Here is a 26045-nt window from a genome sequence, read left to right on the forward strand (position 1 = left end):
CTTACTGTAAAACCCCACCATATTCTAGGCAGACCCCACAAGATGCACCCCCTCACTCTAGCTGATGTCAGAAGGGCAACAGTGCTCAGGCTACACATACAGCTAAATACGCAACCCTGGCTGTCAATTGTCATCGGAAGACCCTGGAAGTGTGAAAATTGGGACTTTTGAGGACCAGAGCTATGTAAAGCGCTCCTTCCCGGATGTCAACTCACCATTTCTCAGCCCAACTGAGCAACTGTGCAACGCTAATAACATACGAAAGTTTTATGAAAGATAAACCGTCCACGAAAAGGCTACGTGTCACAGTTTGACATGTGCAGAGATGGACCTGTTAGTAACTAGGAATTTAATGAGACCCCATCTAGTGTGGCGGCTGAGTCCCATACTATCCGCACTTTGCTGGGTTTACAGCATTTTTTGTGTTGTCTATTTGACGGCTAAGACCGATCACGGTCCATCTCGCCTTCAACGCAACATTGATCGGAAAGGATTAAAATATGAGCTTCGTTCGAGCTTTGCCAATTCTTCCTGAGTTGCTAAGCGCGCGTATCCCTTTTTTATATTCTTCGATCTGACTCCTTAGGTTGTCAGATAGCTCCGGTGTTTTCTTCAGTTTTGCTCTAGTTACTTCAAACACTGTACTGCCATCCGGTAACAGTTTGGAAACTTCGGATTGTCGTTTTTCCATAGCATAACGATTACGAAACGATCGCCTATTCGAACTGTAGTTTGCTCTACAATCCCACGAACTCGTAGTTCTTCTTGTGACTCCCTGGGCACTTCAACCACGGAATCTTCTAGTGCGTATTGATTCCGTTAGAAAACATGCAAATATTTGCTGAAATTTTTATGTGATTATACTCCACAAAACTGCTCTACTTGTGGCTTTTAGTCGGTCCATAAACTGCCCAATCGATCAGCGATCGGTTCACCTTATTTCCTGATCTTAGTCTCCATTGTCGCAACAGCTTCATTTAATCTAATGAGTATTCCCGGCCGTTGACTCGTATTTTACGAGAGCGGAATGTTGCGGATGTGCTAATACCTATGTTGCCCTGATATTGGTAGCAGCAATTGATTGCTTAGGTAGAAGAAGCTGTTCAACTGTTTGCATCGCTTTTCATAGAAGTTTTCTTCGCTCCCTGGAGAGGAAATCCAGAGATTCAATTTCTCCGAGTTTCTTTCGTTCCGCGTGACATCAGCGGTTCAGGTGATCGTAAGTGGTTCATGAACTCTTTTCACGCCCAGCTTGACAGTTAATGACCGTTCAACCAATCTTATAGATGCTCCTTCATCTAAAAGTGCCATCGTTTTGAACGCATGGTTGCCGCAATGCAACGTAACAGGGATCTGCCGAAACAAAATGGTACCTTCAATGGTTAAATGAGTGTTGATAACAACCCTTCACTCCGCAAGATGTAGGAGAGGGTGGTGGCGTTCATCTACGTCGCAACGAATTTTAAATTTAAAGACCCCATTCGATGTAGGCAACTTTCAGTTTTGGCAACAATTTTTTAAATTTTTTAAAACTGATATTTTTTGGCGTGGCGTTTGTAAATGGCGTGAAACTTATTTGTTGTTGAATGGAGCCTGTACTTGGCGCTCTTCCATGATCGTTCAGGCATTTTTTCACAGTTTACCCCTTTCGATGATCTGCATGCGATCGGTTAACGACATTGCCCTGAAGTCTTGGCAAAAGCGCAGCCGGTGGTCTGTGCGCTGACAAGCCTTACAAGGTCTCACATTTCCGGATGGCGGGTATCCAATGAAGCGGAGTCATGTCTATGGTACTTCCAGGCATTTCTATCATTCATTCCTTCCTGTGTGGCTCCAAATAAACGGTCGAGTGTCATTCGTTTTTGCTAAGACGTAGGCCTGTGAAGCTAGCCTCTGTAACGATCGGAAAGGTTCTTAAATTCACTTTCTTCTTGGCGCTTTTAAATCGCACCCATTCTCGTTTATCTGCGGAGGGCAGCTTGTCCAATACTCTTTGAGACAGCAATGGATTGACCAGGTGCTATCTGATGCTTCCAAGTGGTCACGCAGCAGCTCCACACCATTCCCGAACGGAATAAATGTTTTCAATTTTTCAGCTAAGTGGAATTGCAGGAGCTGCTCCAGTCGCCCAGAAAGTTGCCGCAACTTTTCGATCACCTTTGGAACCGACTTTAACAACAGCAACTATTCTCGTACACTTTCCAAGGCCGGTCCTCTGAGTCATTCTTGCAGTTGAACAAGGTTTTCAGTAATAATTGTACCCTCAAACGTTATTCAATGCTTAATCGCTACCCACCAATAGTGGCCACTCTTCACGCCTTCCAGAAAATATAGAAAGCTTCTTAGAAAGTCCATTTCAGGCAGCTAGTTGCACCTTCGTCGGTTCTTCTGGATCTCGCCCCAGCCCGTATGACTCAACTTTCGTAGAAACTCTCCACTTGTTGCCTCTCTTCATATTATCTTCTTTGTCTGGTTCTACTTCGGTTTGAGCATCGGACTCTCACTCTGATTCGGATTCCTTAAAATCTTCTTCGGAGCCGTTTGACTCGTTATCGTCCTTCGACACTTCTTCCTCGCTTTCTTCTTCTTCAGATGCAGGATTGCGATTTTTTCTTCCACTTGAACACTCCTTTGATAATGGTCCAGCGCTAGCGTCTTCACTCTTCACGTGTTTAATAAAAATAAAATTTTCAAAAAATCGAGAATGATCAAACTCACTCGCGATTTTACTTTTAAATTTTCAAGTGATTAAAACTCGCCAGCGATTAAGAATCGTTTAAAAATCGTATCTTGATTTGATGCATTTACCGTTACATTTTGAACTCTTTTTCCTCACTAGCATGAAGCTATAACGCCAAATAGATATAACGGGACTGTTGGCAATTATCTATTATTAGTGAAGAATTGAATGAAAATTCTGTGTTTATTATCGTTTGAGTACAAAATTTGAGAAGTTGTCGCCGGCGACAACTCGCCTACTGTTTTCACGTGAGAAGTTTTCACATGAAAATTGCAATCATGATCGTCTGATAATGATTAAGCACAACACTGCTCTCAAGCTTTGTCTTCTCCTTGTCGGCAGCGTTTTTCGTCTTCATTTCTATTATTTTTACCCGGAACTGTTCGCGCATTCGCTCCATTTGATCCACATGCTCCTGCTGTTTCAGAAGCAACTTCTCCAAAAGCTCATTCTACTGTAGCATTTCATGCTGCCGAACTTCTGTTTCTTTTCGAAATATTGTCTCCTTGAGAATCCTCCCACGCATACCCACAATTGGCGCCGTTCATCAGAGTTTAGCAATTACCCTGCGATACCATTGCTAAACGCTACCTACAAGGTACTCTTGCAAATTTTATATCATTGACCACACCAATTGCAAAAAAAGCTCGTGAGGCGGGATCTTTGAAGCAACGTTCTACCAGGGTGTCCATCCAGTCGGTAAAAACGGAAAAAACGGAAATAATGCGGGAAATCTTCCAACCAACCGGGAAATTTAACTATCGATCAAGTCACAAATGTTCATCACCATAGTTATGATCTTTTCAAATCTTAAAAATCTTTTCAATGTATCGAGTAACTATTGGGTATTATAAAATTATATGGCTGGCAATAATGATACAATAGGATTACTGAAATCAAAACAATTCCAAACATTTTTTTAAAAGTATACGATCGTTTGGTATTTCATGGTGTCTTGAGCTGTTATAACTTATCATGCTTTACTACTATGTTAGTATATTTGAAATTTATCCTCGTTTAACGATTTTTTAAATTGCATTTGTGAATGTCTCAGGAGTATAAGGCGCTGCCTCTTTTTCCAAAATAAAATCAAACTAACCATGATAGCTAAAAAGTATGAATAATCCTCACCTGCAAGGGAGCATCCTTAAATTACTCAACCATTCTCTTTTCTTTGAGATATTTGTTGATGATTCTTGAACCCCTCATCCATGAGTGAATCACACCACGAACTGAAAAGTCTCTATCCTGAGCCAGCTATCAATTTACCCGTTTGTAGGTTGGATTATTATTAACTCTCAAAAATAAACTTTTAGAGAAACTTGTATTGTTTTCAATAGTTTTACCAGTTTTACACAAAATATAATAAAAATCTTATGAAACCATAAAGCGATGTTAAATAGGTATTGTTTTTTTTTGTTGTTAAATAATTCGATGGAAATTGGAAGGTGCGCAATTCGATGGAGCTGTAAATTGCTGCATCAAGCATATCTGTCCCATATTTACTCGATTTTCTATCTATATGGGGCATAATATATATATGTACACGAAAAAACTACACATGGTTCAACGCGGTACATGTTTTCGTGAAGACTGGACAAGACTTCTAGAGTGATGAAACAAAAAAAATATTAAAAATATTTGTTGATGAAATGCTGGTGCATGGTTTGGAAAACAATCTAAGTGAAAATTGATAAAATTAAAATTGGTTTGTAATATCATTATATTTTTTTGAGAAAAACTAAACAAATCTTTAAAGGTTGTTTGAATAATTATCATCTCTGTACAAAAACTACATAACTTCATGTTCAAGCCACCAATTGGACGGATTTTTTATTACTTATTGTGAGTATAAAGTTTTATTTCGATCGACAAAATAAACTTCAATGCATGCCTAGAAGTGGTTCAAAAAATCAAAATTCTTTTTTTTTTGTCTGTAACACTCAACAGATTGAATTGAAATATTTATATTTGAATATTTTTCCACATTGGTCTAATATAATAGGTTATAGTGGTGGAAGATTCACTCTAAATATTTTTCTATTGGTATACTTAAACGAAACAAAAAAAAAAGTTCTAAAACTTTCAAAATTCCAATATTTTATCAGTGAATGGGAATTTTTAAACTTTTAAAATGCACAGGTAATCTTTGATATCACCCCCACGATATAACGTACACTTTGAAAAAATATTTAAATTTGGGTAGTCATTCCGAAATAATTTAATAAATAGTTAGGATCATTCATCACTCATTTTATGAAGACAAATTTTATCATCTAGAGGCATTATTGTTACTTCAGTTCACATGATCCTCAGAATTCTTTCAAGGTATTGGAGAATATTGAGTTAATAAGATTTAAAGCATGTCCTATGTTGGACAAATGTCTGGAGGATGCTGGGCAAAAGTTCTGCCGAAGTTTGAACTGATGTCGGGTAGCTTTCACGCGCAGGATTTTTTTTCTTCAATTATTCATAGAGGAAACGTTTAAAAGAGCTACCGAAAAAAATGTTTGGAGGATTTTATGGAGGAATTCCTGTAGGAATTTCTAAATGAATTTCAGGAGAAATTTTCAAATCAACTCTTTCAAAAAATTTCAATTGCATTCATGAAGTTTAAAAAAAAGGCCTGCAGGAGTTTTCGTAAAAGAAATTTCTGGAATAATATTTACAAAAATGCAATGGAATTTCAAAAGAATTTTTAAAGGAAATTCCGGATTTTCACGCATTTTCGAAGCAATTTTAGTAAGAAACTCCAAATAGAATTTCCGCAGAAATACTGGAATTTCCGAAGACATTACTAGATTTCTCCAGAAATTTCTTCGGAAATATCCTCAGGGAGTTATGTTGTCAGAAATTTTACCATTAATGCATTCTAAAATTCCTCTGAAAATATCTTTGAAGATTACTCCAGAAACTACTTCCCGGCTAGATTTCTTCAAAACATTCTCCGGAAATGAAACCAGTAATTCCTTTGAGAATTGACCCAGGAATTTCTCTGGAGTTTCCCTCAGAATTAAGTTCAACACTACCACATCGAACTTCTTCGGGAATTTCTTCAAAAACAAACTTAGAACCTCCGGAAATTCTTGCAAGAATTCTTTAGGCAATTCCTTGAAGAATACTTTTAGAAATTCTCACAGGAATTTCTTCCAAAATTATAGAACAAAATTCTATGAAATTCCTGAAGGATTTTTGAAAGAAACTCCTGAAGAAACTTCCGACATTCTTAGATTTCTCCAACAATTTCTTTGGGCATTACTTCAAGATTCCCTTCAGAGTATTTCTTGGAGTATTTCTTTAGAAATTCTTTCAGGAATTCATAAAGAAAATTCTATTTCAATTCTTTTAGACTATTGGCCAGCAAATCTTTCAGAACTTCCTATGGGAGATCCATTAGGGAATTACTTAAAACATTCCCCTAAAATTTTTCCACCAACTCTTTCAGAAATTGCTTTGGGAATTCCTTAGGTTTTTTTCCATGTTTTCCATAAAATATTTCTTTAAAAAACCGAAAAGTCCTTTTTAAACTCCATTAAAAATTCTTTTGATTCATTTTAGGAATTCCTTTAAGAAATAATTTGAAAATTCCTTTAGGAATACCTTCGAGAATTCCTTCAAAAAATCCTTCCAAAATTCCTTTTGGAATTTCTTCGGAAATCCCTTTAGTAAATCTTTGACTATTCCGTTGAAAATTCCATCAAAAATTCCTTCAAACATGTTGTTGGAAATGCCTTCACAAGTTCTTTCCGATACTCCTCCGCGAATTAATTCGAAAAATCCTTAAAGTACTCATTCGAAAAAAAAAAATTAGAAACCCCATCAGAAACTATTTCTTCTTCAGTACAGTAAATTTCTAGAATAATTCTTCCAACCAATAATAATTATTATGGAATAGAATTCAGTTATTTTGTATGGTTTTACTAAAAGGGAAAGAATTCATAAAGGAATTCTTGAAGAAATTCTCAAAGGAATTTTCGAAAAAAAAATCTTTAATTTGTCCAGAATTGCCTTCAGGAACTGCTTCAGGAATTCCTTCGGAAATTTCGCCAAGATTTATCAAAATTGGCAGGATATCAATTTTTCCCTAGTTTAAATCCGCTAAAGATCACACATAACCAATTTATAAATATTCATGCTAACAGTGTGAAGAAAAGCAAGCCCTGTTCTACAAATTATTTCCTTTGCTTTCAATCAGGGCTTGCAGAAATCGCTCTCAATAGATAACGAACAACGATAGAAGAGAGGCAAAAACTGTTCCGAATCATAACAAGCCATGATAACAAATTTATCAAACTTGAATACAAGTGCGAAAAAACAGAATCGGATAGGCAGCCTCCACAGAAACATGGTGATTTTCGCTTTGTTTTCGCTCATTTCGTGTTGGTTACTGCACAGCTGTGTAGAACAAGTTGAAATGCATCATCAGAGCCAGTGCTCCCCGCATTTGGAGCGTTCGAAAAGAAATTTATCATGGGGTATAGCCTCCCGAATCAGTTCTCTATCATGACAGCTTGCGAAAAAAGTCTCTCTCGTATCGTATATGTATACAGAGACGAGAAGTGAGAGACTTGTTCATTCTCTTTTGGATTCAAACCCTGCTTTCAATAAATAATAATAAGGAATTTAATGTTTCGGGTCATTTTGCTTTTCGGTGATTTATTTGGAGTTTCAGACTGGTTTTTGAATCAAAAACAACATATAGTTGTTTTTTATTCAAAACCAGTTTGAAACGCCAAATAAATCACCGAAATAAACATCGAAAGCAGTCAACATCATCAACACAAGAGTCACTTTTCTAAAACACGGACAAGTTTGTAGGAATCGCAAGGAAATCTGTTCCACACTGCTAATTCAGAAAAATAAATATTTACCAACAAAGTAGATAGTTGAACAACATTCAAGTACTGTAAAATAAGGATGTTTATTCATGCTTCGATATAACGTACAACTTTGAAATCGAAATGTACGTTATATCGAAGTTCACCTGTATGATGGAAAATAGACTATGATTGATAGATTCAAGCATGTCGGACAGTAATCTGGTGAAAATTGTTCTCGACAATGATCCGACGGGAACAAGAAGGCACAGGCAAGGGACAATTTGCGGACCGGGAAAAATCGGAAATCTGATTATCTATTTTGAATGGACAGGGCACCGTGTACCATATACCAGGTATTCGTTGTTCAATAGATAGTGTATATATGACACAAATCCCGAGCAACGGCAGATAACTGAAATGATATCAAACTGATAATACTGTAAGTTATCCATTGGCTGAAATAACTCTTCCTACATACATTCAAACAAAGCCCAAAACGAATAGGATAATCGTTTTGATTCATCTTTTTGGATTTCTTTAGACCAATATAACTCGCGAAAAGATTATCTGATTCACAAGAATTTACTGATCGCAGGCCGATTCGTCTTAAGAGGGTTTATATATTCGATTGAAATATTTAATGATTTGTCTATGACATGGTCTATCTATATAAGTCAAAACGATTTGAGGTGTTTATTATCACAAAAGTATTCTCCAATTTGCAATTTTTTTTCACGGATTAATACGTCCTGGAATCAGCAGTTTTTATACATACATTTGAAAAAAACGGAACATATCATGAATAGTTAGCACATTTTTTAGTTCGGAGGTGGCACATGAGTTGAAATAGATGAATAGATCGATTTTTTCCATCGGTAAAAAAGAATAAAACTTTTATACAAATTCCTGATAATAATTATTTATTGAATGTTGCTATCAATACTGAATGACTTTGTTCTGCCAAACTTCGTATCAATTACCAAACAAGCATAGCAAAAATTGTCTCGAATTCCGTTCACGTTGACTTAAATTTCGAATACTATATTGAATGCACTCAAATGTAGAATTGTATTGTATTTCATTGATGCAGAATATTATAATATCATTGATTTGATCGCATGCCAAGAAAGTCGTTTATTTATTTATTTATACAATATTAGCTAAATGTTTCAGATAAACACCCGACACGCGATACTGTTCGGAATACGAGTTAGTTCGGGATTTGAATTAAAACGGTACAAGGATGTGTTAAAAAACATCATGTTCGTTCACTGCTCGTAATTCAACCGAAATGATAACAATTCCAGTTATCAAATTAGCCTGATAATAGAATCTGTTATTGATAAGTTATAATAACTTGCTCTCTGTTCAGCTAACCGCATCGATGCGACGGCCGTGACGTCAAGATCTGAATATAAACCCTTTAAATGCAAAGGGAAGAAGGCGTAGCACTCTTCATTTCTGTTTCTCAAGCAAGCTTAATTGGATGGATGGCTAGAGACAGCGCCGCTCAACCGCTCGATTCGAGTTCGAATCCCGGTGAAAGCAAACATTTTTATAAATGCGTAACGAAGTCGGTAAAGAAGATTTTACTATTTTGGTCTGTAAAACAGCGATGACTGATAACTAAATGATAACTAAATCTGTTATTTGGTTAAATGACATGTATAACAAAATGTGTTATCAATTTGGTATCAGTGATAATTTAATTAGCTTCCATTTAGTTATTTCAGGAACGAAATTCTGTTATCATTTTTGTTATGTTGGCTGTTAACTCAGCCAAAATGATAACAAATTTATTTATCAAATCGATAGATAACCGGATAATAGAATTTTTTTATCGATAAGTTATTCTACTTTGCTCGGGATGCCAACAAATGTGCCTAAACATCATCAATGCATCAAACTCGAAGCCGCCAATGACATGGTCGATTGAGATCAACTATACAGTAGTTAATGCACAATAGAGTGATTCAAATTTTGACTTTTTTGCTCCCCTATGCTTAAACGATGGCATTTGCCATTTTAATAATCGTCCTAAAATTTTAGCTATTTTGGATGTAATTTGACTGAGCACAAGCAGTTTGAAGCTTGTATGAAAATTACTATGAAAACAGTAACTTTTGTGAAAAACCGTTCCCCATCATTGCCCATTAAACTCTAAAAATGTATGAATACGTTAACAACATACGAAATTTAACAAGGAAAAATATCGTCGTTGTTGCTAAACGATTTGATGCTGGCAACAAAAGTTATTAAGGAATTACTGAATTGTGGAAATTCAATTTAACACGTAGAAGAATAACATCAATATCAATAATGAACCTTTCTGTTTTCTTTATAATTTTGCTCACAAAAGTCAGATTGCTTCGCAACAACAACTGGCTTTCGGCTTAGGATCTATTCTATGATGGCGATGTTAAATATATTCAAATAGATTCTGCGCTGCTTCACGTAACGATCCTTTACATAAGTGGCAATTCTCATAGTAATTTTCATATAACCTTCAAACGGCACGTGCACAACCAAATTACATCCAAATCAGCTAAAATTTGGGAGGACTATTAAACTAGCAAAACAATCGTTTAAGCACAGGGAGCGAAAAAGTCAAAATTTAAATCACTCTAATGCACAAACTCGAATTCCTCGAAATACGTGTACAATTGCTCAAGGCGATGATGGATCGTTCAAAGTTCGTGTTTCAGGGACTCTCTTTCTGCTAGTTCTTTTGAAACTTGCAGATGGTTACGGCAAGGGTGGTTGTCTTTCGTGTCTGCTTCGGTGTTCACAAGATCCGTCCAACCACTCCCGAACAGGAGCGACGACCTCGATAACAGAAATTGGTATGAACTAGCCTTGTATAAGAGGTAAAATACAAAAAAAAATAATACCAAAAACTTATATACAGAATTCTTGAGGCATAACATACTTAGGCATACCAAACGAATAATAATTAGTTATAGATTTGTTACTGAAATTCAGTTTAATAGCTTAGTATGTTATGGCTTGAGTATTGTGTATATTAGTTGTTGGTATTATTCCTTTTGTATTTTACCTCTTATGCAGGGCTAGTTCATAACAGAGTATGGTATCAAATCAATAACATAATTAGGTGTTATTGAGCCAATTTCTCTTGCTCGGGCTAGGCTACGCCGATGACATGTAATTTTACAAAGACTGCAGAGCACAAAAGGAAGGATTAAACTAGCCATCATTACGTAGTCTGCCACCCAAAATAAATTGGAATGATTATGTATACAAATATTCATGATTCATTAAAGATTGATACCAAGTACCCTTTAAGCTTTATGCTAAAAATTAATGGATTTTGATTGATTCAATATAGGGGAACGGTTCGCCACTTCATCTCATAGCTCCTATTTCCATCCCATCAAAAACAAAGCAATGGAAAGGATTTTCGTTTGTTTTATATTTTGTGATTTTTTTCAGCAGTGAGCACGCATGTTGACAAAAGAAGCGACGAATTTGGTGCCGTATTTCTTTGTTCAGCGATGAGATGGATATATGTACAGTGAGATGGAGATCGGAACAGTTCCCCTATGTTGCGGAATGTGATTTTGGATATGTAATTGATGTTATACTGATTATTAAAATAAAGTGAACCAAGTTCTACCAGTCATCGCCAGACAACCCCCATTCCCAGAAACATATTCCTTCAACTCTCAAACACGCTGTTACACACATGTCAATTGATTCAATTTCCATTATTCTATAACCCACAGGAAAGCTGTGCTTGTTCGTTCGTACAAGTACCGGAAAGTTGATAGCAGAGCCATCGACACGGCCAACATCACCGCCACCGTGGAAACAGTGGAGACAAAGCTTGGCAAACCGTCGTCGCAGCCACGGACAGCCACCCATCAAGTTTCTGAGCTGCTGCTGCTGCTGCTGTAGGTACAAGGCGTCAGGACCGCGTAACACCGGGTCCTGTCTGCTGCAGCAAGACCGCACACACATACACATCACAACGATTACAGGCGGTTACGGTTTTCTCGTCTCTGCGCCTCGGCAACCGGTGTGCCACACGTAGGTTCGCCCCACATTGATGCATTGTTATGGCCGTGAGCTGAGATTGTACTTCGTCGTACAATAGCTCTGCCCTTGCATGCGGATCCATTGTATGACGGTTGCCCGAAAACATTTGACAGAATAAGCTTGACAGAAAATCATTTCCCGAAAATAGTTTAACAGTTTTAATTTACGTTTTTTTTATAATAATTTTAATTTTGAAACATTAAATATTGAAAATAATATAATTGAGTACTTGCTCTAAATTTGTTATCCTATAAAGATGAGGAAAATAGTAAATAAAAACTTAATGATAAAGAATAAAAACACATAAAGATGAGAGCTGAAAATGGATTAGGAGAAAAAACTACGAAATTTGATAAATTAAGAAACATTTAGGTGGTTAGATCATTAAATTTTTTAATGAACTATTTTTTTTAATTTAAGAATATTAGAAACCAAGGTACTTTTCAAATTTGATTTGATGCGAATTTTTTAAATTCCGTCGATTCATACAAACTAATTATCGATTCTGGCAATTGCATTCTGAAAAATGTGTTTCCGGCAAACGTCGCACAACTCACGGGACGACAACGGTGTATCCTTACAATTTTTTTCTCTCTCATCCTCACTGATCCAGAACACACGTATCCACTGAATACACGTGCATTGTGGGAGGGCGGCAACCCCTCGTGACCAATGAGTGAATGAAGCCACCAACTCTGCCAACAAACTGCAGACCTTAGATCTCCCAGTTTCCTATTCAGCTGAAACCCGTACAGGCGACGGGACTAACGGCAGATAACATGAGCATAAATAAAGTTACGCTGTTTCAATTATTTATTATCGCTCTCTCGCTGAGCCCGGTAATTGGCTCCAAAGTGAATAAAGAGCGACAATTGAGACAGCAGCAACAGCAGCAAAACTACCAGAACGATGCTGCAGATTTTGGTTACATCTCGGATTCGCACGGGCTTCCGACCCGGTTCGGTGACGAGGACGACGTGATATTTGCCAAAAAGCAAAACGAAACAGGCGGCCAGCATCATCTGGCGGGGGGCGGTGGGGTCACCATCGGGCAAGGATCCGTGTCCAACGTGAAACCGTCGCTGCTGGGCCACGGAACCGACTACGACGACTATGATTATGAAGGCGAGCTGGATCATCCGGATGATAACGATAGCCACGGTAAGGATGGTGGCGCCAAAGGGCACGGATTAGATTCCGGAGATTACACGGATGGATTCGATGGCGATGCCATAGATCAGATTGAGAGCTTTGGCGACGGAAGCGATACCACCAGTTTGCTTCCGGTATTTTTGGTGGAACCGCAGAGCACGTACGTGATCAAAAACCGGCCGGCGGTGCTGCAGTGCAAAGCGTCGCATGCGTTTCAGGTGAGTTGCGTTTTTTTGCTCTTAAAATTATTATAATGTTTGTGACTTTGGCTTCTGGATGATAAAATTCGGACTTTTACAAACAGGTTAGAATGAAAACCAATTGAGAGGGACATTTCTGATATTACACATCCCTTCCTTCTGAATGACATATTTTTCTAGTTTTGAGAGAAACCGATAAAAGATTTTACTAAAATAATTGTTCAGGTGCTCTGCAAAGTTCATGCAAATTAGCACTCGCAGAAGTGCAATGTCCGAAATTTACCGTGCACAGACATCAGTCGCATTGAACTTCGTGTGAAGTCCGATGCTAATATTTGAACGGTCATTAGTTCCATGGCTAATTAGTCGGTTGCGCACCGTCGTGTTATGAATGTGTTCTGTTTGCATTCTTCTTTTATTTTTCTCCTCTCGTCCAACACAGATCTCGTTCAAATGTAGCGGTGGCAACAAGCCCCCACTGACGACCCACGAGACGCATGTGGATCCGCACACCGGAGTGCAGCTGCAGGAGGCCAGCACGACCATAACCCGCGAACAGGTCGACGAGTTCTTCGGCCGGGGACCGTTCAAGTGCGATTGCCAGGCCCGGTCGTCGCGGGGCGTTGTGCGGACACAATCTGCCACCATCCAAGTCGCATGTAAGTGTTAATTAGCATGAAGTGTGTTAGTGCTCGAGGAACGGGGTGGGAGAATGGGGCTGGTAATTATGTTGGTTTTGCAATTTTAAATGTTGAACTTGTTCTACGGTTTCCCGATGCTGTTGATGGGTTCTTTGCCCCGTGGGATTTATAAATGTTGAATATGCCCCTGTCCTGATTAGGAGAAAATGGCTGCAATCTAGTTGCACTTTAATAACATAGTAGAAATGTTAAAGTATTGTAGACACAATGTAGAAAAAAAAGTTCTGAAATAAGTAAAAAAAAACTATCAATGCTAATTTATTTCTACTGATACAATGTTTCACATGTGAACTCCTCTCATTTCCCTGCATGAGGAAATGACAAAAAACAGACACATTGAAAAAGCAATCCCATAAATTTTGCTCCCATTTAATTCTCTATTGAAACGACTATTCGACTCAGCTGGCTTTTTGTAGATCAGTTTCGCTTTGATTGCTCTCCGGCACGGCGGCAGCAGTCAGCAGCCCGGCCGAGTGAAAGAAGAACTCGTTGCAGCAAATACTCCACATCAATAGAGGGTAAGAGACATGTCCATTAAAGTGGTCCGGATATTGGTTGTTCGCAACCCTGGCACCCGAACCTGAACCGAAGATAGTTAACATTATTAGCTCTAGTGGGCAAATGTGTGCTGCCACTCGAGACTCCTCCGAGGAGATATGGTTTTGCTGGTGCCGCCGGTAAGGGGCTGGCCGGCGGCACAAAAAAATGTTAATGCATTCCAGCAGCCAGCTTGAAAAGTCTGCATTTGAGCTATTGAAAGAGCTAAGATAGTGTCCGTCGTCCGTGCGACGACGGAGCGTATGGGGGAGTATGCGGCATCAAATTGCCCATGCACAGCTTCAAACAAACTTCGGGAAGAACTTTTTCCCCGACACTTCAGGACTCGGAGATATCGCTACGAATAGTTCGCTGAAGTATCGAGCGATTTACGGTGCTATTGAATTTTATTAATATGTACAGGCGAAAGAGGGCGCACGGTCAATAAAAGCAACCTACCGACTGATCGACCAAAATTCACTGTGGTTTGATGGTGCGAAATTGAAGATTATTTGTAAGAAAGTATTTGCAATGAATAATGGAAGGATTCAAATTGTAAGCGTTATTTTTTTTGGGTTTTATTCCTTCACAACACTTTTTGATGGTGACAGTCATCTACTGTCTGATCGAATCTTTGTCAAATTGCATCATTGGGTTTGTTTGAGAACTTATTTACGATCCTGAAGCGGGAGTTAAATTTGAAGCATGTTTGTGAAATACAAAGGTAGTTCGAAGAGAACTGGATTGGACTGGACTGGGACTGGACTGAATTGGGACTGTACTGAGAATGGAATTGAGACTGGATTGCTACTGAACTGGGAATGGACTGGGTCTAAAGTGGGACTGGACTGGGACTTAACTGGGACTGAACTGGACTGGGACGGGATTGAATTGGGACTAGACTGGGACTGAACTGCACTGCACTGGGATTAAACTAAGACTGGACTGAATTGGGACTGAAGTGGAAGTGGACTGAACCGGGACTGGATTGCGGCTGGACTAGGACGGAACTGGGACTGGATTGGGAATGGACTGGGACTAAACTGGGACTGGACTGGACTGAGACGAAATTGAATTAAGACTAGACTGGGGTTGGACTGAATTGCATTGGGGCTAAACTGAGACTGGACTGAATTGGGACTGAAGTGGAAGTGGACTGAACCGGGACTGGATTGGGACTGGACTAGAACGGAACTGGGACTGGGTTGGTACTAGACTGGGATTGACTGGGACTGGATTGCGATTAAACTTAGACTGAATTAAGACTGGAGTGGAAGTGAACTGAAGTGGAACTGGATTAGGACTGGACTGAATTGGGACTGGAATTGGACTGGACCAGGACTGGACTGGATCTGAGACTGGGACTGGGATTGAACTGGTATTGGACTGGGACAGGATTGGGTCTGGACTGGATCTGGGACTGAACTGAAGCTAAACTAGAACTATATTGGGACCGAACTTAAACTGGATTGGGTTTGGACTGGATAGAGACTGGAATGAGACTGAACTGGGTCTGCACTTGGAATGAAACTGGATTGGGACTTGGACTGGGACTGAGAGTGACTGGTTTGGGACTACAACTGGATTGTAACTGGACTGGGTCTGGACTGGGACTGAAACTGGATAGTGACTGGGACTGGATTGGGACTGAACTGGACTCGGGCTGGGACTTGATTAGAACTGGACTAAGACTGGACTGGGACGGATTTGCGACTGGATTGAGACTGGACTGGGTCTGGATTGGGAATATAATTAGACTGGAATGGGACTGGACTGGGGCTGAACTAGGACTAGATTGGGACTAGACTGACACTGGACTGGGTTTAGAATGGGATTAGGACTGGACTGGGACTGGAACTAGACTGGACAAGGCCTTGACTGAGCAGGGCCTGGACTGAGACTGGGTTTGGAATGAATTGGAGCTGGACTGAATCTAGACATTGACTGAAACTGGATTGAGACTGGAACTGGTTTGGGACTGAACTGGAACTGGACTAGGACTCAACTGTGACTGGACTGGGTATGGACTGGAAATGAAACTGGATTGAGACTTGGACTGGGACTGAAACTTGATTGAGACTGGTTTGGGACTGGACAGGAACTAGACTGGGAACGGGTGGACTTAACTGGGATTTGACTGGACAAGGCCTTGACTAGACAGGGCCTGGACTGGGACTGGAATGGAACTGGATTGGGACTGGACTGAGAATGGACTGGGACTGAAACTGGATTGAGACTGGGAGTGATTTGGGACTGGAATGGGACTGGACTGGGGCTTTGGGACTGATTAGGCTAGACTAACACTGGAATGGGGAATGGGATTAGAACTGAACTGGGACTGGGTCTGTTTTGTGACTAGATTGAGACTGGACTGGGTCTGGATTGGGAATATAATTAGACTGAACAGGGACTGGACTGGGGCTGAACTAAGACTAGATTAGGGCTAGACTGACACTGGACTGGGTTTAGAATGGGATTAGGACTGGACTGGGACTGGCTGGACTTGATTGGGGTTTGACTGAACAGGGCCTGAACTGAGACTGGGTTTGGAATGAATTGGAACTGGACTGGGACTGGACTGGGTCTAGACTGGGACTGAAACTGGATTGAGACTGGGACTGGTTTGGGACTGAACTGGAACTGGACTAGGACTCAACTGTGACTGGACTGGAAATGAAACTTGATTGAGACTTGGACTGGGACTGAAACTTCATTGAGACTGGTTTGGGACTGGACTGGAACTAAACTGGACAAGGCCTGAACTGGGACTGTACAGGGCCTGGATTGAGACTTGAGATTGGGACTGGACTGGAACTGGACTGGACTGGAACTGGATTGGAACTGGACTGAGACTGGACTGGGACTGAAACTGGATTGAGACTGGGAGTGGTTTTGGACTGGTACTGGATTGGAACTGGGACAGGGTTGGGACTGAACTGGACTGGGACTAGGGGAGTGGACTGGAAAACTGGGACTTGATTAGAACTGGACTGGGACTGGAACTGTTTTGTGACTAGATTGAGACTGGACTGGGTCTGGATTGGGAATATAATTAGACTGGACTGGGACTGGAACTAGACTGGACAAGTCCTAGACTGGGACTGGGTGGACTTGATTGGGGTTTGACTGGACAAGGCCTTGACTGAGCAGGGCCTGGACTGAGACTGGGTTTGGAATGAATTGGAACTGGACTGGGTCTAGACAGTGACTGAAACTGGATTGAGACTGGAACTGGTTTGGGACTGAACTGGAACTGGACTAGGACTCAACTGTGACTGGACTGGGACTGGAAATGAAACTTGATTGAGATTGGTTTGGGACTGGACTGGAACTAGACTAGACAGGGCCTAAACTGGGAACGGGTGGACTTAACTGGGATTTACTGGACAAGGCCTTGACTGAACAGGGCCTGGATTGGGACTGGACTGGAACTGGATTAGGACTGGACTGAGACTGGATTGGGACTGAAATTGGGTTGAGAATGGAACTGGTTTGGGATTGAGCTGGGACTGAACTGTGCCTGGAGTAGGTCAGGACTAAGACTGAAACTGGATAGAGACTGGGACTGGTTTGGGAATGCGACTGGATTGAAACTGAACTGGGTCTGGACTGGGAGTGGAATTAGACTGGTCTGGGACTAGACTGAGTATGGACAGGATCTAGGACTGAACTGGTACTGGACTGGGCTTAGACTGCGACTAAGACTGGTTTTGAATTGGACTGGGACTTGACTGGAACTAGACTGGATAGGCTAGACTGATAATGGGTAGACTTGACTGTGGCTTGATTGGACAGGACCTTGACTGAACAAGGTCTCGACTGAGACTGGGACTGGACTGGGTCTGGATTGGGACTTAACTGGAACTGGACTGGGTCTGGACTGTGACTGAAACTGGATTGAGACTTGAGCTGGGGCTGAAACTTGATAGAGACTGGTGCTTGTTTGGGACTGAACTGGAACTGGACTGTGTCTGGACTGGAACCGATACTGGATCGAGACTAGAGACTAGACAGGGACTGGGTGGACTTGACTGTGGCTTTACTGGACAAGGGCTTGACTGATCAAAGCCTGGATTGGGACTGGGTTGGAACTGGGTCGGGACTGGATTGGGCCTGGACTGGGTCTGGACTGGGACTGAAACTGGATTGAGACTTGAACTGGGTCTTGACTGGGACTGAAACTGGATTGAGACTGGATTGGGACTGAACTGGAACTGGACTGTGACTGGACTAGGTATGAACTGAAACTGAAACTGGATTGAGACTTGAACTGCGACTGAAACAGAACTGAACTGAGATTGGACTGAAACTTAGCTAGGAATGGACTGAACTGGGCTTGGATTGGAACTGAATTGGGACTGCATTGTGACTGAACTGGGTCTGGACTGGGATTGGACTGCAAATGTATTGAACTGGGACTGGACAGGAACTGGAACTCCCAAAATTCCTTGGAAATACCATTTTTCCAAATTTTCACGGAAAGTTTTCCGAAGTTCCACGAGATAATGTTCCGGATTTTCACTGGATTTTTTTAGATTTCCAAGAAAAACTTCCTACATGTCCAGCCCACTGAAATCTGCCGTATTTTATCAGCCTGTCGATGTCTGCATTTTGGTACACTTGGTACAACTCGTGATTCATGCGTCTGGGCCATTCATAATTTTCTCCCATGCCGCCAAGCTCAATGCTGCGCAGTATTTCAAAGAGCTTTGTCCGTGTCTGTAAGCTGGCTACGCAAACCGTAGAAAGTCCTACTTGCAACACGTCTTTTCACCTCGCGGCTATCGTCATTATCACATGTAACGAGTGTTCCACGATATATGAATTCTTCAACAACCGCAAATCGCATCTCATCCATTTCCACCTCGGGATCAACACCGTTTGGACTGCCACGTTCTCTGCCAGCCAACAGGTACTTAGTTTTGACAAAGTGATTCTTTCAGTATCCCGTTTAAAAGGCACGAAAGCCTCTTCCACTGCTTTGTGATCTACACCAATGATGCCGTTGTCATCTGCAAGACCAAGGAGCATGTAAGCCTTGTTGATGATGGTTCTATTTTTTGCACACAAGATCTTCAAATTGCACCTTCCAGAGCTATTTTGAACAAGAATATCTCATCAGATATTCAGACGCTCGAGCTGGATCCATCTTTTGGAATACTGCGGCAAACTCTCGCAAATTCTCATGGGAAAACTTCCCGAATTAAAAAAAAAAGTCTTCCGGATTTCCACGATAGACTCTTCTGAATTTCCATGGAAATATTTTCCGTATTTATACGGGAAAATCTTTTAAATTTGCACATGAAAATCTTCCAAATTTCCACGAGATTTTTTCCAAATTTTCAAAAAGAAATTGATCCACCTTATTTTCACGGGAAATTTTTCCAAATTTTCAAATGGATTTTTTTTTTCAAATTGTCAAGAGAAATTTCGAATTTCCGAATTTTCAAGGGGATTTTTTTTTTCAAATTGTCAAGAGAAATTTCGAATTTCCGAATTTTCACGGGAAATAATGTTGAATTCCCATGAGAAAATCTTTTCGAATTTCTGTACAAGATTTATTAGCCTTCTCTCCGAAAGAGATTAATGATTTTTGCCGTTTTTGCCCAATCAAACCACAGTGCACCACACCCGTCGTTCAAAAGGGACGGAACCAGTGCAAAACATGGCTTGAAGTTTTACAACATCTCGTAAGAATGTGTAAATAACTGCAACAACATAAATAAACTTCAATGTGCCGCTGCTGCGGCCGGCAGGCCGGCCAGTGCTGAATCGTGGTTTGCCGTTTTCGCGGTTTTGTGACTGCAGTCAGTGCTGGAGGAGGTTTGGGAGCCGTTGTGTGTGATGCATTCTTTTCTTTCTCTGTGGCCCCACTTGAAAGCCGCGAAATTGTGCGGTTTGAATGTTTGGAGTAAATATTTTCCTTGTACGGGTCGAGCGTGCCTACGTGCGAGCGCCCGGGACTGACGATGGTGTGATGAATTTCTGCGGTCATAGGTGTTAGATTTACGCTGATAGAGGTTGTCAAGCGGCCGGTAAACACACAGTTTGGCGCGTGGAGGAAGTTGTTCGAAAGGACCTCCGTGGGGTTCATACTTTAACGGTCTTGTTTTATGCGTGCATGCAATACATTTGTAGATTAAATCTACATCAACAGAGGTTTTTCAAACACAGTTCGTATTAGTCTATCAAAACAAGTAGTAAAAGTGTCAAGTAGTAAAACTCGGTAGCAAACTGACTTACTGATTGAAAAAAGTTTCAACATGCAATGTTCTACATTGCTTGTTCTTTCAAAGGATTGTTTGCTTAGGTTGGATATGAGATTATTTTCAATTCGTAATCCTATTTTATCCATTAATCTATACTTCAGTCTTACTCGGGATTAGTTAAGATGATTTATCCGTTCTTGTCATTTCTTTGCAGTGTTTCTAAACCTAATTAAATTCAATTTTATCGGTCCATTGGATTATGTCAAAGTTCATAAAAGCTATATAGCCTATTAATATTTTATGAAGTGAATAAATAGGAATTATAGTATATAAAAGTTATAAGTGAAAATGTAAAAAACGATCGCTCAAGTACAAATTGTATTCCCTTACGCTATTCAACCGCTATAACGCTTAATCGAAACAAATGACACCACCCCGAAGAAAACTCCCTGTTTAAAAGCGTGATAAAATATTAACGGACAAGAGTCGACAAGACAGTGCACATTTTTCAATTTCACCTCACAACTTATGTCCGATAGATCCCCATGGGCTTTTTCCTGTGAACCAAACTACGGTTCGCCACCCAACCAAATGCCTTAATGGAGTGGAGAAAGACTCATAGAACCCATACGATAACAACTAGGACTGGCGTGACAAAACTAATGAAAGATTAATTCATGTAATTATGAATGACACAAATTTATCATTCTCAAGTTCTGGGTTCCTGTTTTGGGTTCTTCTTCGTGTTCGGTTGTGGAATCAACCGAACTCGTACGTCTAATTCCGCCGCCTCCGCCTTTGGCGAAGAACGTAAGCGGAAGGGAATTCGAAACTAGAAACATGAAGGTAAAGTGGCTGCCGGTTGAGTACGAGGGCGGGTGGACAACGGGCTCATCAGGGAACAGAAGAGGCAAACAACCAGCTTCATTGTGTGCGTTGTTGTAACTTGTAACGGCTGTGCCTCAACGAGTCTGATCCAACGCCGGGGATAATCAACCGCAGATGTTTGAGAAGGCATTTTTTGTACAACTTTTCCGTGGACTGAAACAATGTTGAAACATTCTTCCGGGGTCGGTGGAGAAGCGCCGTATTCGTACAGTGACCGGAAGTTGGGCATAATTTTCTTGTTATTTTAATTTGTCTATCAACTGTAAATTCTTTCTCTCTCTTGCTCGATGATTTCCCATCTCCGATGAAACACTTCAACATCTTTTGTGTCTTAGGATCCTCATCAATCAGAATACTCTCTGGGTTCAGAAAGTTAAAAAACATAGAACTTTTACTCCCTCGTCCGCTTCAATAACGCCCAGAACCAGCTCTTGCGAAAAATAATTCTTATGAAATACGCGAATGGGCAATAACTTGAATAATATCTCATCAATGGCTATATGACTCGTTTCCCGAAAGAGTCAGCGAACCAAATTTCATTAAAATAAGCCGTATGAGCCAAGTAATGAAAATATTAAAATAATATTCATTATTTATTACTCTATGTGTTCCTCGCGTAATGATATATATTTTTCTTCGAAAGTAAACACTTGTCCGTCGTAAGGAAGAGAAGGGTGTAATACTTTCGTACAACACGCTAAAAATGAACTACTCAAAATTGAGTCGAATCCGACTCATTTTCATTAAAAACGGGACAACTCAAAATTTGAGTAAGAGATACTACTTCAATAAAATGATGATTTCGCGAAAGTTAAGCTTGGCCTTCCATCAATTTTTAATACGACAGATGCGAATCAAGTTTATCTATCTATCTAAGTGCATTTTACGACAAACAGACTCCTAGTTTAAGTGCAATCATCATTTTATTGAAGTAGTATCTTTTACTCAAATTTTGAGTTGTCCCGTTTTTAATGAAAATGAGTCGGATTCGACTCAATTTTGAGTAGTTCATTTTTAGCGTGAAAGCATGTATTTTTTCTTGTGTATGATAAACATTGTGATTATTTCTTCTTTGGAAGACTCGTTTGCTTCGATTCGGTATCTGTGATTGGAATACGTCTGCCCGCAATAAGGCAATGTTGATGCTATTCTTCCTTTAGTAGGTTGCGTTTGCTAGGAGTAAAGCAACGGTGGATGTTATTCTTTCTTTAAAAATTAACATTTACCAGGAGTAAGGTGAAAGTGATCGTCCAGAATAAAGCAATGGTGTTCGTGATTCCTTCTTTAAAAGTTGACAACGGTATTTTTCGGTTCTTTCAGGCTTTATGATAACCTAAAACGGGTTTTGCGTAAACTATCCGACGTTTCGGTGTTTATTACACCTTCTTCAGGGGTGTAATAAACACGGAAACGTCGAATAGTTGACGCAAACTCCGTTTTAACTTATCATAAAGACTGAAAGAGCCGAAAAATACCGTCAACTTTAAAAGTAATGCATCCGTCCAAAATAAGGTAATGATGGATGTGATCCCTTCTTTGCAAGAAGGCGTTTGCTCGGAATAAGGTAACGTGAATGCGATTCTCTCTTCAATAAGTACGCATTTGTCCGTAATATGGAAATGGTGGATGTGATCCCTTCTTAGAAGTGTATATTTCGTTTTTTTTTGTGAGCAAACGCTTGCCGAAGTGAATGATTTCTCTTCACAGAGTATTATACTTTCTAGAAATTTCAGCTAATAGTTTATATGTATCAAAACATGTTCATTACTTTTAAAAATAAAATTACATTAATTGACCCTTTCCTTTTTCACTGTTCAAAGTTCTAGGAAATGTCCGTTATACCAAATGACCAACACTTTTATCGCAGCTGTGCCAAATGGTCTGCATGCCAAATACGCTTATTCCAAATAACCCAGACCCAGATAAGGAGATATTGAGAAAGGAGAGAAAAATATTAAGAATAGATAGAGAAACAGAGATATTTAGAGTATACCTGTGCGCCGCGGCAACACGCCGCTATCAAAAATGAATCAGTGTGCCATCGCATGGAAATGACTATTGAAGAATTTTTCAACCAGTAGTTCCTAAGTATACCTAAAAAAACTGCCAGAGATATTTCTGAAAGAATTCCCAGGGGTGGGTGGAAGTTACGTCAGAAATTCTATGAGAGATTCGAACTCAATTCAGTGAAAATATCTGGATAGTTCTCGAGGTAATTTATGAAGAGATGTTTTGAGGAATTTCCGGAGAACTTCAGGGAGAATTTCAGGAGAAGTTCATTGAGAAAAAACTGGTGGAAAAATCTTAAAATTCCGCAGGTTGGTTTTTGGAGAAATTCTTATTCCTATTCCTATGGAATATCTGGACTCCAGAGAAAATTTCAAAGGGATTTTTGAGAAATTACTTCAGGATATTCCGGTAGAATTCCTGCAGGAATCCACAGGGGAATTTTTTGAGGGGCTTCCGGACGAACTCCCTGAAGAACTTATGAAGGAATTCCTGGAGAAACTTCCGAGAAAATTCTTAAAAAAGCTTTCTGGAGACATTTTTGAAGGAACTTTCGGAGAAATTTCGGGAGGAACCTCCGGATGAAGTCCTGGAGAAACTTCTGGACGAAATCCTGGAGGAACTGAAGGAATTCCTGGAGAATCTTTCCAAGGAATTCCGGGAGAAACTTTCAGATGAAATCCTGGAAGAACATCCGCACGAAATTCTGCAAGAACTTCCGGACGAGATCTTGAAGGAGGCGAAATCTGAAGGAGCTTTCGGACGAAATCCTGGAAAAACTTTCGAACGAGATCCTGGAGGAACTTCCGGTGGAACTCCTGGATGAACTTCTGGAGGAGCTTTCGAACGAAATCCTGGAGGTACTTTCAAACGAAATCCTAGAGGAACTTCCGGACGATATCCTGGAGGAACATTCGGACGAAATCTTGGAGGAACTTTCGGACGAAATCTTGGAGGAAATTTCGGACGAAATCTTGGAGGAATTTTCGGAGGAACTTCCAGACGAAATCCTGGAGGAACTTTCGGACGAAATCCTAGATGAACTTTGGAACGACATCCTGGAGGAAATTTCGGACGACATCCTGGAGAAATTTCAGGACGACATCCTGAAGGAACTTCCGAATGATATCCTGGAGGAACTTTCGGTCGAAATTCGACGAAATCCTGGATGCCTGGGTTTCGAACTTTCGGACGACATCCTGGAGGAACTTCCGGGCGTAATCCTGCAGGAACTTCCGAAGAAATATCTGGAAGAATGTCCAGAGGAATTTCTTGATGAACTTCCCATTGAACCCGTGGAAAAACATCCTTGGAAATTTGTTGAGGTACTTCTGAAGAAATTCCTTTTGAAGGAATTCCGATTGAAATTAGTTCACGCTGACCCACGCCGTCGCGCCGCCGCCGCCGATCTTCAACTGCGTAACGCCGCTGGCTGAAAATGATCTATCACGCAGCCGCTGGTAAAATTTCAATCGGTCACAGGTCTACAAGGAGGAGAAAGGCGAACAGAAAAGTTGAATTTGAAAAATTCCTAGGGACATGTGAAAGGAATGAAAAGAAAGCTGTGGAAAATCGAGCGTTCGGAGAGAAAATAGAAAGAAAGAAGATAGAAATAGAGAAATAAGTCCGGAATAAATAGAAGAGAGGGGTAGAAGGAAGAGAGGAAAAGGAAAACGAATAATCAACTTAAAGAAAAAAGGGTATGGAGAGAAAAGTGTAAAAAATAAAGATAAAGGACAGAGAGCGAAGTGGAGAAACAGATAAAAATGGAGAGGAAGGTAAAATAGAATGAAAGAATAGAAAAAATGCAGCACGGAGAGAGACATTGAGAGAAAGGATATAGAGAGAAGAGAGACATGTTTACTTCGTTCTCTACAAAGTTGTAATAAAAGAAAATTAAAAAATATAGAGAGAAAGAGATAAAACAGAGAGAGATGCAAATAAAGAGAAAGGAAAAAATAGAGATAACGCAAAGGGACAGATAAAAAAGAATAACCGGAGAGAAAATAGAGGGAATATATATAGAAATATAGAAAAAATGTGTGAAGAATGTGGAGAAGGGAAAGATGAATAGAAAGGATGGAGAAATAAACCTCAAAGGAAAGAGAGAAAAAGAGAGGAAGGAAAAACAGAAAACAGAAGCAAGTGTCGCTACTTGTAAGCATTAAGGTGTAGTAGATGGAAAGAAAAGCGTTTAACGACGCCGAAAGAAGATGAAAAGAGACATGTAGAAAAAAAATACAGAAGTAAAAAGAATACAGAGAGAAATAGAGCGAAACGGGAGAAAAATGGAGGAACAGATTTAGAAATACACCCGATTCTGTTTTTACACGGATTTTTGCAAAGTTACTCCATTTTGCATGATTTTTTCACACGGATTTTCAAATTTTGAACTGAAAACTTTTGTTACACGGAACGCATCCCCCGTGTAAAAAAAGAATCGGGTGTACAAAAAAACAGAGAAAAATTAAGAGAAAGAATAGAGTGATAGGAAGAAAAGAAAGCAAAATAAAAAGAGAGGAGATAGAAATAGTGAAACAGGAGAGAGAAAAAGCGATAAGCATAGAGGAATAAAGAGAAAGTGAACAGAAAAAAGATAAATCGAGAGGAAGAAGACAGAAATAGAGAAAGCGGAAAGAAAGAAAGAAATAATGGAAAGATTAATCGAGGGATGGTTAGAGAAATATAAGGAAAGTAAAGGGTAACAGTGAATGAAGAAGGAAATAGAGAGGTAA

General features: G+C 40.0%; 1 protein-coding gene across 4 annotated transcripts in view; it reads left to right on the plus strand.

Annotated features, from left to right (window-relative positions):
• LOC134212637 (netrin receptor unc-5-like) overlaps nt 1-26045 on the plus strand; it is a 909680-nt gene that overhangs the window by 449328 nt on the left and 434307 nt on the right. For 2 of the 4 annotated variants that reach the window (XM_062690659.1, XM_062690660.1), the window contains 3 exons: nt 11304-11607; nt 12230-12986; nt 13411-13627. In XM_062690659.1, the coding sequence (XP_062546643.1) occupies nt 12396-12986; nt 13411-13627 (808 nt within the window). In that variant the 5' untranslated portion in view covers nt 11304-11607; nt 12230-12395. Of the gene's footprint in view, nt 1-11303; nt 11612-11676; nt 11700-12229; nt 12987-13410; nt 13628-26045 lie in introns of those variants that run through there. The other 2 variants (XM_062690661.1, XM_062690662.1) reach the window with 2 other exon arrangements.

This window comes from Armigeres subalbatus, chromosome 2 (genome assembly GCF_024139115.2).
Source record: "Armigeres subalbatus isolate Guangzhou_Male chromosome 2, GZ_Asu_2, whole genome shotgun sequence".
Classification (NCBI taxonomy): domain Eukaryota; kingdom Metazoa; phylum Arthropoda; class Insecta; order Diptera; family Culicidae; genus Armigeres; species Armigeres subalbatus.